The sequence below is a fragment of the Leuresthes tenuis genome, unplaced genomic scaffold, assembly GCF_036924035.1.
Source record: "Leuresthes tenuis unplaced genomic scaffold, fLeuTen1.0.hap1 SCAF_10, whole genome shotgun sequence".
In the NCBI taxonomy this organism is placed as follows: Eukaryota; Metazoa; Chordata; class Actinopteri; order Atheriniformes; family Atherinopsidae; genus Leuresthes; species Leuresthes tenuis.
Window position 1 is genome coordinate 4,851,106 of NW_027325364.1, and position 15,466 is coordinate 4,866,571.

The 15,466-nt window shown below is 39.3% G+C and overlaps 1 protein-coding gene across 1 annotated transcript in view; it reads right to left on the reverse strand.

The window, feature by feature from the left end:
- Positions 1 to 15,466, reverse strand: part of thsd7ab (thrombospondin, type I, domain containing 7Ab) — a 172,157-nt gene that overhangs the window by 109,976 nt on the left and 46,715 nt on the right. Inside the window, exon 2 of the mRNA XM_072393679.1 lies at positions 1,083 to 1,917. Coding sequence (XP_072249780.1) covers positions 1,083 to 1,917 — 835 coding nt within the window. The remainder of the gene's footprint in view (positions 1 to 1,082; positions 1,918 to 15,466) is intronic.

Below are 15,466 nucleotides of genomic sequence, written 5' to 3' on the forward strand. Positions count from 1 at the left end.
TTGTCAGATTGTTGAAAAGAAAATCTGCAGTAAAGTTCATGCTGATAATACCTTCCTGACAGACGTGGTGATCTCACACTCATTTTGTGGGGTAAATGTTTGATGGGCATTTCAGGCAGACACTTGAGTGAGTGAGTGAGTGAGTGAGTGGAAAATGACAGCTATTTAATCTCTCTTATTTTCGACCAGACAGTGCGCCTTTGTAGCTCACAGCAAATTAATGACAGGTCAAACAGGTTGGATCCCACATGGAGGCACTCAAAGTTGCAGCTTTTATTTTTGATAAAAGTGCCCACTGAAAATAAACTCTGACAAGTGGTTATTTGTTTGCAGGACTTCCTATTCTTTACATAATAATACTGACTTGTTTCATTCCTCGTTCACGTAGGGATGCTTCTTTCTGTCTTACTTCTTCTCCTAAATTTTTCAAGCCTTACGTTAACGTTCGTATAAAATTTCCTTAACCTTAAAACACATAAAACCCTCATATTACCATTTGTTTTATAAGCTTTAAAATAGTAATGTGACTTTTATGACTGAGCAAGAAAAAGTCAGTTTCTGCTACTGATGCTTGTAATTCTTCACTTTGCCATGAACTATATGATTAAATACCAATTCAAAATGAGAGGGAAAAATGACAAAAAATTGCACAAAATACACAAAGTCATGGCTAAGATTGATCTCATGTCATAAAGAAAGCTGTTCTTCGCTTGAAAGTTGACAACAAATATGCTGTAATGGTAGTTGTGCCTCATTGCTCTGACAGCACAGCAGCGACAAAGACACAGCCGATAAACATCCTCTCCAATATGTCACCTCTTGACAGGGAGAAGAAAAACTTTCAGGAGGACAAATGTGACATATTGAGCTGTTAGACATCCAATGACACAGGACAAGTACAGATAAATATCAAATAGGGAAGCAGATGATGAACTGGCAGGAAATAAATCAATGAAAATATAGAAAATGGAGAATATATGAGAAAAATAAACTGGAAATGCTACTAAAGACCTTGGTTTAATATACAGCAAAAAAAAAAGATTGACTTGACAGTAACATAACATAAAAATATTTGCACTCACTTGTGTCCCACTTTGCTCCCATTCCTATGTATGCAGGTCACCTCCCGAGTCTGGTAGCCCACCTGGATATCAAAGAAGGGACTCTCTTGCCGGTTAAGGCGATTCCTGGTCCTCTTCTTCTGGATAAGCTCTCTGGTCTCAGGATCTTTGACTCCGCCTCTGTCCCTGAGCCCTTGGCCTTTACCCTTCCGGCGTTTGACCTGCCGTGCTGTCCGTGTCTGTTGGAGGGCACAAGGGCTCCACGGTCCAACCCTGAGACTGTACAGCCCCTCGGGTCGTGTGCAAGGTCCCGGTTTACAAGACTGGAATTCAGTGAGATTGGGACAAATGGCGCCTCCAAAAAGCGAAGGAACCAGGACACTGCGTACTCTGTTCCTGAGACCTGTCCCGCACGTTTTAGAGCAGGATGTCCATGGCGAATACTCGGAAACCACACAATCCTGAGGGCAAGGGATCAAACAGGCCTGCTCCAGGCGAGGCATGGGCTCAAAATACTCACAGATGGCATCCTCTGCTGGAGACTCGTCTGACTTGAGAATGCAGCCCACCTCCCGGGTCTGAATGCCCTCTTCGCCTCCACTGCATGTGAACGGCCGTTGGGCCCCAAAGGTCCTTGCTGATACTGGCACACACTCATTCCAGGCACCCAGTTTCCAGTCGTAAAGGTCCTTGTGCCAGTCACACACATGGAAACAGTTTCTCTGGTTGGAGGGACGCTGGCCCTGGTCACAGTTGGTGTGAAGCGTCGTCCAGCCGTCCACATGGGCGCACCAGACTGCCCGGCTTTGGCTGCCACCCGGCCCACAGTCACTGCCCATGCATCTCCCCCATGGACCTGGAAAACAAATGAACAGCTTTAGATCACAATGAGAAGATGAAACAATAAGCATTTGGGTTTCGGATGGGATTCAAGCAAAGACACTTGGCATGAAACCTTAAGAGGGAATTAACTTCAAAGCACAATTAAGGTGCTGTCTCGATAAAGGAAGGTAAAGGAGAAGTTATTTAGCTTGGCGCTATTACACTCTTGGGGACTATGCACCTACAATGGAGGAAGATGAGATAGCCTCATGTTGTTTCAACAGATCATTTAAAAGTAAAGTGAGACAATTGACAGGTTGGCTTTTGATCGTAATTGTTTAACAACAAACTTTTAGTTGATTTAGTTGTTTACAATGAAGTTAAACATATGATATGTACTTTTAAAAAAATAATCCACATGTAAGCAAACAACTTATTTTAGATTTTTGTCAGTTGAGGAAAAACGATAAATGTATCTTCAAAGATGACACCAACTCCTCGAATATGATTCTTGGCATCCCACAGCAGACAAAGAACAAAACGTGTCGTGTTGAATAAAAATAATCTGTCACCTTGGTTTAAAACTACATTCTGGTTCGATGTGATGATATCTAGTACATGGCTCACACTGGGTGTGTGTGATTGCTTTGAGAGGGGGATGATTGGGAAATGAAAATACAAAGTGCGACAGTGGAGATAATACGTTATTGAAGGAAAGTGTCTGAAAGCCAAATTACAGGTGTTGTGAGTTATCTCTGGCATTTATGAACCTCTATTGGTGACCGGCAGTGATTACGACAAACAAGTCTAAAATTCAAAATAACTTATTTCCCCGAAAAAAGTCTTATACTCACACTTCCTTTACCCAAACTCACAAAACGGAGGTTAAATTAACAAGTAGTGAGGGCCTGGCCATACAGCAATAAATAAAGTCCCTGATAAATAAAATTAGATTTTTACGTGCTTTTACAGATGTGGGTGAACGATGTGCCAATATATAGCCCAAAAACTACAAAAACAAGTATTCTTATTGGTGTCTGTCATTTCCTGGAAAACTATTAACAGCTTCTGATGACTCATCCTGCACTCAGGGGCATACGTTAGTTTTAAACCCAATGGAAAGCTTTACAGAACTTCCATGTCCCTCTCCATGACACTAAATAAAAAAAGAAGTGTGTTTGACTTGACAAATGCAGCCCAGCGCTGTCTTTAGATGCATGATGGCTTAAAAGCAATGCATGCTGATTAGAAATCTTGTTAGACTTTTGGCTGAAGGCTCCAACGACACAGGTGATACATTTATTTAAAAGATATTCAAATTAACTAAATTCTGTGGTTCTTTTTCCACAGTTAGAGTACTGTTAGTGGAAAAGAAGTCATTGTTTTAAGGACATATTTTTATCCTTAGGACATCATTTCTTTCCCTTCGCGTTTTCGGTCTTCTCAAGAAAGAAAGAAACAAAAATAACATGTTCTTTTTTTGTATAACAGCTTGATATTGCTCATTTGAGTGGAATGAATAGATATAAATAACAATACCTCTCCTATCCTTAAAAAAGACTTCTAACTCTGATCATTATTAGATGTTCTTTTTTGCTTTTTATGCAACAAAACACTTGGCATAAAAGTCTATTCAATGTTTACAAAGCTCAGGCTTGAACTACCCACAAAACAGCTATAAAATAACTAAGGCACATATTAGGCTGTTTTCTCAACATAAGTGTACTGAATTGAGGGGTTGTTGACCTAAAAATATTTAGCTTAACAGTCCTGAAGTCAACATATTTATATTGAGAAAACATATTTCTATTTAGTCAGTCTAGCATGTGCCCCAGTTAGTTTTTTTTGTATATAGTTTAGTCTGCTCTGATTGGTCAAAGTTGAAGTGGCCTCGGTACGCACTGCTCACCAATCCGCATCAGCTCTGCATAACATAAATGACATGAATGCTGTAAACACTAACAGTGCAGGGTGAGTCATGAATGAGTACCTTAAGAATTTCCTATAAATTACCCACAGTATGATATGTGCACAAATATCGAGCATGATTTTGGTTTCACGGACCTCAGTGTCCTCATTTCACATCAGCTCTGCCCATCATTTAGTTTCAATTTCTAGTGATGGAGCAGGGACATAGAAAGTCAAGAGAGCAATTCATCCCAGAGAGCAGGATGAGTCATCAATGTTTCTGTTTTTTTTTTTCCTCGCTCTACAGGAATTGCCAAACTCTAAAATACCAATAGAAACATGCACAAAATGACTGTTTTTAACATTAGTGAAACAGATACCGCTGTTTTTTAAACAAGTAAATGTTGGTAATGATTTCACGGGGGACTATAAACCAGAAAGACTGTCAACAACAGATGCCTTAAAACACCATTTTACAAAATGTAAGATTTTAGAAACATGCTCTCAAGTCTATCTTGTTTAACATTTTAATCCAAAATGAAAAAAAGATAACATGGGGTCTAATATTGTGTTTCTCCAAAAAGGAAACATCGCTGATACCATGAAAACACTCGTACACCAGTAAGCTCAACACAGCCTGTACAAAGCATTTTGAAAAGCATTAGCACAGTGTGGTAGAACCCCGACTGTGATACTACAAGAAGGGGAAATCTAATTAACTTGAAAGCTTCACATTTCAATTTACTTTAACTTAGCTAACTGTAATTGTATCGATAAGCAGCCTAAGACTGACTCGGCCCATATCAGGATATGAACAGTGAGGGTCCAGGTAGGTTGGTTTGACCTAAAATCCTGTCTGGCACGCTGGCAAAAGCGTGTTTCATCATAACTTCTATCTTAATAAGTAACAATAAGTCTTGAACCGCTTTGTTCATTTTCAGTTTTCAAGACAAATGGCTGTGGAAGACCAGTCCACGCAAGGCTGGGTGGAAATCTGTTTTAACAGGAGGGAGGCAGGTTGCGCTCTGTCAGGGAAAATGAAACATGAGCCTCCATAATCATGTGGTTCCCAGGGAACTTCTGATGAGTCTACTTGTATTCGTGTCTCTAATCGCTGCTGCTGATGCTTCTAAAAGGATCCATCTTCATACAACATGATGCAGCATTTACTGGAGCATCAAAACATATTCTTAGTGAATGATTCAGCATTTCAATACACTATGGATTAAAGCGAGACAGGTGATTTATTTTCCTACTTGGCATCTGTAGCTACAGATCCCAGATATTCAACATAGTTTATAATACCCACAAAAATCCTCTCATGTTTGGTCTGGATTTTTTTTTTTAAAAATACAGCCTAATAAAGACAGTAATGTTATTTTGATTGCTTGTATTGAATCAAACAGAGAAGGGAAATGCAGTTGAGGCAATACTCCAAAACCTACTATGCAGTTTTTTTTACTAAAAAATAAAATACTTCCCATCATAATCTAAGTAGTCCAAGAAAGGTCATCTTCCTGGCACATTTCCTGGCACAGCTCAATACAATTACTACTACTAATTCTAATCAAGAACAAAGGTAGCGTTGATTCTGTTTCTAACACAGCAGAATGTCATGATGTATGTCAGAGATATTTAGATCTTTACAGGTCTTTGCATGTTATGCAGCAATGTTTACACCTGACACTGAAACACAAATTTAAACTAACGCAAAGCTCTGGAAGCCTAAAGCTAACTTTTCAATATTGCATGCAGTCTGACAGCATCATTTGACATTTTGAAAACAAACTGTGTTTCACTTTCCTTTTGTCACATGTTTGGCAGAAAACATTCACAGGATGATCAAAGACTGTGCTGAGACGACGAGTCACCTTCTAACATAAAAATGTGAAGTATAAAAACAAGCATTCTCAAATCATGACATGACTTTGTTTGTATGTTAATCAGATCCATTTACATCCACTATTAGACAAATGATTTAAGTGATTCCATTTACGGGCTATTAAGTGCCCTGCAAGAATCAGCTATGTCCGAATAAACAAACACAAACAGATCAGTTTCCTATTCCAGCTTAATCCAGTTCGGGGTCGCGGGGAGTCTGGAGCCTATCCCAGCTGCCATTGGGCACGAGGCGGGGTACAGCCTAGATGGGTCGCCAGTCCATCACAGGGCCAACACAGAGACAAACAAGACAAACAACCATGCACGCTCAAATTCATTCCTAGGGTCAATTTAGAACCACAGTGACAGCCACCACACCACTGTGCAGCCCTCAAACAGAAACCCATCTTGGTGAATTTCAGTGTCTGATTGGTTGCATATAGTAGAGCTCATCCCTGTGGAATCTAAATGTAAATTCAGATCTATGATAAAAAAATCAAAAAATCAATCCTCTCTGGGCTTGTTCATTATTAGCCATAACATCCAAACTAGAGGCTTCACTTTCGTGTCAGATGTCAGAGCATGTGGCACTCCTGTATGACACATGCAAACTTGAGCAAAATAAATCAGCAACAACCACAAAAAAACTGAATCAAGTATGTAAAAAAAGGGAAAATAATAGGGAGCTGGTAAATTAAGACTGCTGTTCAACTTAACCACTCTTCTAATCACCTGGCAAGTTGTCTTAAACCTGCCTCTTATCCTAGTAATCAAATACTCCACAGTAAACATGTAACATGGGAAGCAACAAAGCCAGATTCGAAAGTCCTCATAGACCACCATATTAATTGTCTGAATTTATAGCAGATATATCATGTTACCTGAGTTCAGTGATGCAGACCCAGATAAACAAAAGAAAGTCCAAAAAGAAACCATAATTTAAAAAAAGTGGAAAAAACAGACAAACTTGCAAAAGTAAATGGAAAAATCCGATTTTTTTTCTTTACACAGGAGAGGTGACAGGAGAAACACATACATGGTGTTAGACGTGCAGAATGCACAGCTACATTTCCAAAGCAGACACCACGACAGAAACAGGCAAAAAATGGCATTCAAAAACAAAGGTAGGTGAAGCTATAAAGGCTTAAAAAAGACTGAATCCTGCCGGCTGAATCTGACAGATGTAACAGTCGACTTTGCACAGCAGAAATCCAGACGAGAGCACCTGGAATATAAGTCGATCTTTTGTTTTGGTCTTGACGCAGACAGCTGCATGTTTTAGACACTGCTCTCACCTGTGTCACCCAATGCCAATAAGTACGTTTTACCTGAGGTGCTATAAGACAGCTGCTACTCTTATTTCTTACTTTTTTTTGGGTGTATGATCTGTTGTTGCTGTAGAATATTTTGAAGTTGCATTTTTTTCACTCACTGCTAAAGTCACCTTATGTTGATGTTATTGTGAAACTGAAGCGTTTTTATCAGTGTGCAAAAATTAAGTGGGCTATGCCCTAAAACATGTTATTTTAATCCAAGTTTCACCTCGAGTACCTCGGTGGTTAGTAATAAAACAGGTAAAAAAAAGACGTGCATATATCTGCTCCAAGTGTTTCAGTACTTTATGGCACTTCATAAAACAATGGTCCATTTAAGGAGGGGAACTCAGAGGAGGTAATACATGAGTAATGGAAGTGAACTAGTTCATTCTGGTGTTATGAACTTGGTTAAGCATAAACTAGTTCAGTTTTAATCTGTGTGAACTGAACTTTGAATAAGTTCTTGTAAAGCATGAACTTGCACAACGATGTTAGTTGAGTGTCTGCTGTTGGATTTCTAACCATGGCAACATGGAAGCTAATTTTCAGACTTTGTCTCTTAAAATGTACTTTATGAAAACAACGGTAGTCAAGATTAAGCAATTGCTGAATCTGTCTATGTCATAGATTAATAATGGTAAATTTACAAGAATTTGTGGCAGTTAACTGGATAATCTTGACTTTTATAAAGTGGCCAAGACCTCAACTTTATGTGAATAAGTAGAGTCATACTTTCTTGAAATGTGGGAATAGTAGAATACATTTTCACAAATACAATAAATGGGAAGTGTGTAAGACATGGATTCTGTAGTCATCTACAATAATGCTGTCTTTGTCACTTGTTAATACGTGCCATTCACTGGCAGGCCCCAGTGAACAGCAGCACCAGAGATGTCACAGGCTTTGACAAAACAGCAGTATTTGATGGCTTGAAATGAAAGGTAACACTGTTCCAAATGATTTCGGCTAAATAACCATATGGGTGGTCATTTTTCTGTGGAAGTTTTAGATCAATGATATAAATCTCAGACAGTTTTGATAATTAGGCATATAAAGGAAAGTGTCCGTTTGAAGCCTCTGTAGCCTCTGGAGTACCAAGAACCTCTCGATGCAGGATCCTCCAGAGGCCTGCAGGTGTGCATAAAGCTGTACTTCGGCCCCTAACCAATGCTCACAGGGGAAAACGTTTGTTCAGAAATACTTGAAAATTAATTTTCTAACTGTTTTATTCACTGATGAATGCAGTCGTACACAGGATGGTTCAGATGGATGGAGTTCTGGATGATTCGTGGATGGCCACCATGTCCCAACATCAGCGAGGAGGTGGCAGAGTGATGTTCTGGGCTGAAAATAATAGGGAGTGAGATGATAGACCACTTTAGGGTGCCTGGAGGTGTCAAAACTGACTCTAACTGACAATTTCCTGCCTTTACTGCCGTCTGGAGTAAAATTGTTTTCATGCAAGATAATGCACCATCCCACGCTGCTAAAATACCTTGAATCTTTGTCTGCTATGCATATAAAGGGAGAAAAACTGTCTGTGGCCACCATCATCCCCTGACCTCAACCCTATTGAGAACCTGTGGAGCATCTTTAAAAGGAAGACCTGTAGAGAAGACCTTGGTGGCAGTATACCTCCAAACAGCAGCTCTTGGGGAGCAATTCTGGCATCCTCAAATGAGATACAGGCAGAAACTATACATGGACTTAGAAGCTCAATGGATGACAGAGTAGTTAATATCGACTCTAATGTTAACATGTAACTTGATCGGTAAATGTGTTTTTTGATTGAAACAGCATTGATCTCCTACGTAATGCAACAAATATAACAGATTTACATTTTTAGTTCTTTCCAACCTGTTATATTCTTTTCAAACTGTCATGCATAATAACTTAGAATTTAGAGAGAAAACAGAAACAGGTGAACTCAGAAGCCAAGTGTTTTATCACCTTCAAATGCTGTAAATGTGGGAGTGATAAGGTGCTTTGTACATGTGTGCTTGGGTGATCTCGGTGCTGTATGTTCGTTCTTATGTTATAACATGTTTCAAGAGTTCCTACAGTAACTTCTGTCAAACTTTGCTCTTAAATAGTACTAATCAGCATGAACCAGGCTCAATGGAGACACGTCTTGCAAAAGAGTTGCATTGAGTTGCTCACTACACCCCCTAAAAGTGGTTGCTATGAGATGTGTAAAAACACGGCTGAAAATAGTGTTATTTTGCTTTACATCTGTGGTGTTTTGACCAAGCTTGTCACGCACATTTTAGTAATACCCCAGGAAATTGTCTGAACTTGTGAATAAAGGGTGGAATACATCTCTTGTAGCTGATGATTAAAAAACATAAAAGTCTGCAAAAAGAGATGAAAAGTCTTGGAAGTACTTTAGTCGTAGTTATGTCCGCCATAATATCATTAATTCTGATTTGTTTTACTCAGGGCCTCACGGAAGGTCACTTGGGAGACCAAATGCTTCCTCTTGGGGATCTTTTCTGTGAACACTGTGCTGTATGTGGAGTGTAATATCCTCACTGTCAGGGTGAAAGTCTGATCTCTGACTGGGCCTCAAGTGTCTATTTAATGAACAGCATCTTTGTCCCTGCAGGGTCACACTCACTAATGAATGGGTCACTGTGTTTCTCTCCCTCTGCTCGTGTTTGTTTATTATTTCTGAAATCCACAGCAACTTGCTAAGGCCCTCGAAGATAGGACCTTTCTCTCAGCAGGATCAGGGTTCATCTGAGGATCATTTCTGCTGTCTGGCTGCCACTTTGCCACAATTTTATAGTCTGTGTGTAGATATAGTAGTAGATATTAAAACCGAGGCAAAGGATTCTGAAAGAAAAATTAGTTGGTCTGCAGCAATCAGAAGTTTTTGTAAAACGCCACATGGTCAGTGTATTGTTATGACATCTTAAAAAAATACTTCCACACGAGGGAAACTCGGATGAACTCTGTCAGAACTCCTACACTGTTGTCAGAGTGTGTCAACGCAGAGGCAGTCTGAAGGGCAGAAGTGAGTTTGTGTATGTATTTTGTAAACTTAAGGTCTCAAAGACTGAGCCTTCCTTACAAAGAGCAAGTTAAGTTAAACTTGTCAGAATAAATCAAATCTTGGAAAGATATCTTCGAATTTCTGGTTGTTCATGTTTTATTTTTAGATACCTCTCTTCACAAACAAAGCTTAATTTAGCATCTTGAAAGTAGCTTAGTCCCCAAAAGCTCCACTCAGTATTTTTGTTTTACTTATGCTTCACAGGATGTGTCTGAAAGTTGATGAGCTCCTCAGCAGAATGTAAACATTTCATATCTTGGTTTAAAGCTCAACAACAGTATTTCAAAAGCATATTCCTAAAATTCAACTCTCGATGTAGCTCTGAGGCTTTTAGACGGAATTAACACTGCAATGCAATAATTGCATGTTTGCATAGCCTTTGGGAGAAGTGAGTATTACCACATAGAACCTGCAGCATTGAGTCACATTAAGTTTCACAGTGTGTCTGTTTGCCAAGGGCTACAAAACAAGTCTGGTGTGGATGAGGTGACTGCAGTGTTTAAAGACCACAGCCAGATAAAAGAAATGGACAAATGTTGCCATTCAGATAATGCTTTTCCATGTGGAAAACAGTTAAAAAGTCATTATTTAGGCTTGATGGACATTAGGCCTTTTTTGGTTTAACTGCCAACATCAGAGCACATCAGAGGTTAGTGCGGAAAAGAGCAAAATTCAAAAGAGAAAGAAAGACAACCACAGGCTAACACTTAACATCTGAAGGAATACTTTGAGGAGCTTAGCATTCATGGAAGATTGTTAACCCTGGCTGCTTTCAGTGTGATAGGTGCCCTGGGCAGCTCTGCACTAAGCCACATTGACTAAAGCTCTCTACTCACACTACATCTAAATTTCATTAACTGTAATACCATGATTATGCTTGCATGGCTGGAAGGATCTTCTTTGATGACTCCTTATTCATCACGTGCAAGCAGACATTTCAACAAGTCATACAATGTTAAATAGTCCCCTCCATTCTTATCTGTGCTCCTCTCTGCATACAGAATCTGTATTGTAACTTAATAACAGCAAGTGGGTGCTTCTGTAAAATGACTTAATATGCTCATTAACTCAAATGGACCTTTTGACTTAAATGTTGAATATCATGAAAATGGGGCTAGTTTAATTTTATCTGCATGTCTCTTTGCATTCATATCACTAATTTACCATATTTATCTTGTCAGAGGGTGCTCATATGACACTGTTTAAGAGACAGTAATCTCAGAAACTATTGCAGAGGTTAATATTTAGCTGAAGATGCATTTATGATATTTCTGGTCAGTCTTAAAAAAATCTCACACACCTATACAGCCATGTGAAAAGGGAACTACACCATTTAATTGATTCAACAAAGTCTAAGTCAAAATGCAGTTTGTGATTCAACGCTTGTCGAGCCAGCTTTAGCAGTAATGACTTCAAGTAACTGTTTTCCGTGTGCCGATCAGTCTCTCAAATGACTGAGGAGAATCTCGGCCCACTCTTCTTTCCAGCATCGCTTCAGCTCATTGAGGTTTGCAGCATTGGTTTATGCACAGCTCTCTTAAGGTTCCACCACAGGATTTCAGTCAGCTTGAGGTCTGGACTTTGATCGGACAATTGCAACACCTCGATTCTTTTCTTTTTCACACATTCTGTTGTAGATCTGCTGCTGTGTTTGGGATCATTGTCCTGTTGATGAGCCAGTTTCAGCCCAGCTTTAGCTGTGGGACAGATGGCCTCACATCTGACTCAAGAATACTTTGGTATCCAGAGGAGTTCATGGTGGACTCAATGACTGCAAGGTGCCCAGGTCCTGTGGCTGCAGAACCAGCCCAGATCATCAGACCTCCACCACCGTGCTTGACAGTTGGTCATGAACTTTAACCTTTAACATGCTAACTGAGGCCTGTAGAGTCTGAGATGTAGCTCTTGGCTTTTTGACCTTGGGGTGAACTTACTGGGACGTCCACTTCTGGGAAGATTGACAGCTGCCTTTAATGTTTTCCCTTTGTGAATAATCTTTCTCTCTGAAGAAATTATGAACTCCAAATAGTTTGGCATTGTGTTAACACACACCTGAAAGCTCCAAACCAGCAATTTGACAAAACTACTACTTTTATAGAGGTCCTCATGCTTAATCAAGTGCATTTGATTCATGGCACCTGGCTGCTGCTCTACTCATTTCTGCTGCAGTAAAGGTGAACTTAATTTCTTAGAAACTGCTTTTGCATGTTGGCTTAGTTTTTGTTTGATAAACAATAACACTTTGAAATGTGTCATGCATTATCTTTAATCTGAGTTTGTATGTGCCTAATCTTAAAACCTGGACCAGGTGATTTGTTTTTTATAATGTCCTGATATGTAAAACCTTAGAGTTAAAAGAGTGTGTATCTTCTTTTTCAAATGACTGTAAATGCTGTGACAGAAAATAGCTGTAGGAATCATCACTTTTGTTCACATTGATAGGAAAAACATATCAAGTAGTTCAGCAGTTTTACAAACTTTTTTGAGGAACATTTCCATTCACATGCAGAAGTTAGGCTGTATAATCGTGTTTCTGAGCATCTGGAATTTACTAGAAGCAAAGAGACATGATGAGAAGTGAGCCAGAGAGAGGAGCAGAACTAGAAGACAAGGTTGTTTTGCTGTTGTTTACAGATAGGTTTGTTTGTTTGTTAGCTCATAAACAGCCCCAGAGGATGGATGAGTGACAAGATAAACGAGGGAAAACATGCTTCACTCCTAATAACACCCACATGCTTCATCGTGACAATTATGGCTGTTGGCAACATCAAAGAAACACTCTAATTTCTTTGAGCCAAAGGGTCAGAACGAGAAGCTGAAGCACAGTGAGGCACCTGCAGCTTATAACACTGAACCACAGTTTGTCCCCAGGACAGCAATAACAAAAAAGTGTCTCACTTCAAATGAGCCCATCTTACATCACAATTTTAACTGTCAGTGAGCAACACAAACAGAATCCAACAGCTCTGAAGCAATAGTCTGTCAGGAAAAATATCAAGGTATAATAATCTCTGTAATTTCTCAATAAAAATTCTATTCCTCACGGACTCAAAAAATGACAAACTCATAACTGCCAGATCTTACACTCCAGTCTTGAGCTTAACCGTGAGAGGAATGCAACTCATTTCAAACAAAGTCCATAACTTAGACTTTTCTAAAAACAATCTAAAGAAAAAAACCTCAAAAGAATATTATTTCAGAACAGTACATTGGTTATACTGTACCATAGATACTGATGTGAAGAACAGATCATCATAGCCTCCCTACACACTAGAGGGAAGGCTTTACTTTCATGCACACTCATTTTTTTGTCAGCCCCTTTCAGATTCTGGTCAGGCTCATCCAGAACTATACACCAGGGGTTGAAAAAAAAATGTTTCCAGTTCAACGAGCCAACTTAGAGTTCTCTGTATGAAGCATTAATGAAATGAATCTTTCTACATTATCAAACCCTGAGCCAGGTGTTTGACTGGAGCTTGTCTCTGCAGTCGTTCCTCACATGTTTCCAACATACTGTGGCAGCTGTCAGTCTGCACTTTTACCTTCTAATAAAAACATAATGTGTTCTCTTGCTGTGCCTAACACTGGGCAGACAGGTTCGTTTTGCTACTCCAAAGAAATCACTCTCTGTTTTCAGACAGGTTGTGACATATTTCTCTTTATTGTTCAGTTACTGGATGACAACCTGAAGACAGTCTGAATGCTCTTTATAGGCATAATAACACTGTCGCTTGACTGTCATTCGAGTACATTTCCCTTTTTGGTATGAAGTGTACTCTCTTTTGCTGGGGCCCTAAAGTATTATATTAAAACTTACTTCTAGATAACTTTCATTGAACAAATGATCAAATGGCATCTATAAAACCAATGAAGTTTATCTAATGGAGGTTGTTATAATTGACTACTTAGCTTAACGACTTTACTGATATTGGTATGATTGTATTTAAGTCTCACTTGAATAACTTACATGTGTACCTGAACAAGTTTGCTATTAGCTTGAAGTTTTTGTCATAACAGAATTACTGAGCTTATGGCACAGGGTATGGCTCTATACCTTCATCCTCATTCAGTAAACAGGGATCTATAAGTCTGCTAATGTGGCTGCGTCCACATATCCATCTGCCAGGTATGCAGTTCTGTAAAAACTCCCCCAACAGTGCAAAACTGGCTCTGCACTGCTCATACTGTAAATAGCAAACATCAATGAAATATTGATGAGGGCTGCTAACTCTCACTCGCTGAGTGAGTTTGTACACATTCATTTTCAGTGTCATTGCCCTGGTCAGTTACACCGAGGCAGCTCTGCTGGCAAAGTGGGACAGAGCGGTCTCTGAGAAAGTTGGAGAGACAGATAAATCAGCGTCTTGGCCGGTGGCTTGAATGCAGGAATTGCTAACGAAATGGCAACAGAGAGATAACGCACGCCCGCTCATACTTGGGGCGTCTTTAGGATGAATCTTTGGAACATAATCTCTCTTTATAACCAGTTAAGAGGCAAAACCAAACTGCTTTTTTTTTTGTTTTGTCCTCGTTTTGTCCTTAAAATGAAGACTGCAGAACCATTTACTCTCTGGTATTTTGATTAATCAGTGCTATGTCTCCAAATAACCCGAATCCACTTCTGTTGAAGTTTAACACCTTTGGATAAGACACGAAGGCTCACGGAATCTGATTTCATAACATCGCATAAACTGTTATAAATAAAACATGTCAGGTCTGCCATTTTCACAACAGGAGCAAACACGAAGAAGCCTCTCCATCTTGATTGTGCTTTTTCAGTGGCTTTCACGCTGCATGCAAATTAACTACAGCTGCACCCAAAAATCTGTCAGAATTGGTTCCTTTAATGTCCTTTGTGGAACATATGGGCTGTCTGACTTCACCTTTCTGAGGACATAGACGGTGCTGTGTTCCTGGCGGATTTCGCTTAAGAAATGTACTTGGACTATAAATAAAAAACATGTATCAATCATGTGAAACAAGTTAAAATATTGTTTTTTAGAGTAGGGATACTTTAACATGTACTCTTCCTGTATTACCAACCCAATCTCATGACAGAATGTGAAATTCCGCAGAAAATGTTGCAGATTCGTGATAAATGTTATAAACTGAACTATTACAACATTTTCTTTACTATGTTTCTTGCACAAATACGGCTTAAGTTTTGATTTGTCAGCACCTCTACTCCCTACAATGTTTTTATGTGATGTCCACTTTCCACATTTCGCTAGCTTTTCTTTACAATTACACAGAGTAACAAGGGAATGATGGGAGGTGCTAAAACAATCTTTGTGCCACTCTGAATGTATATCTGGCAAATTAAAGACTCCTGTGCCATCTTTTCAGCACTTTTCTAGCTTACTCCCACTCATACTTTTCTGATGCACTCTCCCCAATAAATGGTTAGGGTTAGGCATTGAAAT